Source organism: Antrostomus carolinensis, unplaced genomic scaffold (genome assembly GCF_000700745.2).
Source record: "Antrostomus carolinensis isolate BGI_N321 unplaced genomic scaffold, ASM70074v2 scaffold18050, whole genome shotgun sequence".
Lineage (NCBI taxonomy): Eukaryota > Metazoa > Chordata > Aves > Caprimulgiformes > Caprimulgidae > Antrostomus > Antrostomus carolinensis.
Window position 1 is genome coordinate 1 of NW_010290718.1, and position 1,068 is coordinate 1,068.

Genomic DNA, 1,068 nt, shown 5'->3' on the forward strand with positions numbered 1-1,068 from the left:
AGCGATTTCTGGGTAGCTGTGGCCAGTGTATTTACTAAAAATGTGAGGTAGATGAGCGGCCGGTAGCAAGGCTGTGTCTCCCGGACGCAGAGCTTTCCTCCGGATGGGCAGCAGGGGCCGGGGAGAGTCATTCAAACCCAGCCAAAGTTTGTTCTCCTTCCAGAAGCCGGAGAAGGGGTCGGTGGGTGCGAGCTCCGGCCGGAGGTCGGTGGCTGACAGCGCCCGGCTTATTTTCCTCCGTTTCGTCTTAAGGACCCGTTCGGTTTTGCAGGATGTGTAAAGGGCTTCCACGTCCTCTCTGGAGATCAGGGTGCATTTGGCGGCGTGGAAAGCGATGGAGTTGATGGCTTTGAGTTTCCTCAACTCCTCCAGGTCGCAGTGATGCTTTTTTACTTTTAAATGATCCATTCGCTTGTGCACGGTAGTTCGCGGGATGTTTTTGAGCAGGTCTGTAAAAACCTGGGAGAGTGCAAACATTTGCTTTCCTTTAATGATGAGGTAGCCGAGCCTCACGCCATCCACCTCTTCAAAACCCGACTTCAGGTCTCCCATTTCGTGAATTAAATTATTCCCAGCATTTGCAGAGAGAGAGAGAGAGATGGAAAAAAAAAAAAGGAAAAAAAAAAGAAAAAGCCACACACACACAATCCTCAGCCAGATGCTGTATTTGTCTCAAGGCATCCTGCTAATAAAATATAACAAAGGCTGTTATTCCTGGTGAGTGAAGTGCCAAACTTTAGACAAAATTTAAAAAAAAAATAAATTAAAAAATACCGTGAGGCTACAATCAATATATAATCTTAAAAATCAGGTTTGCCAAAGTGTTTCTCTAAGTTGCTGTTGAAGATCAGTACCTGTTCCCTTTCATTCCCTGCTTTTCCATTGGAAACTATGATAATGGAATGTGAAGGGAGGAAGAGAAAAGAAATGCAGCTGCTATTCCCGCCGCTGCTTTAGCTACAAATAAAATGACAGAGTGAAGTGAGCTCGTCCGGAGACACCTTCATCAATTAATTCCCCTAAAGCCAACGCTGATTGGACACTCCTGACAGGTGATGCAATAAAAAT

At 45.7% G+C, this 1,068-nt stretch overlaps 1 protein-coding gene across 1 annotated transcript; it reads right to left on the bottom strand.

Moving 5' to 3' along the window:
• Nucleotides 1-3: 3 nt before the first annotated feature.
• LOC114818858 (SKI/DACH domain-containing protein 1) lies at nucleotides 4-552 on the bottom strand (the record flags this gene model as incomplete). The annotated part of the gene is made up of 1 exon (XM_029086576.1): nucleotides 4-552. A coding segment is annotated over exon 1 (549 nt), but the record flags the coding sequence as incomplete, so codon positions are not given.
• Between the last annotated feature and the right edge of the window lie 516 nt (nucleotides 553-1,068).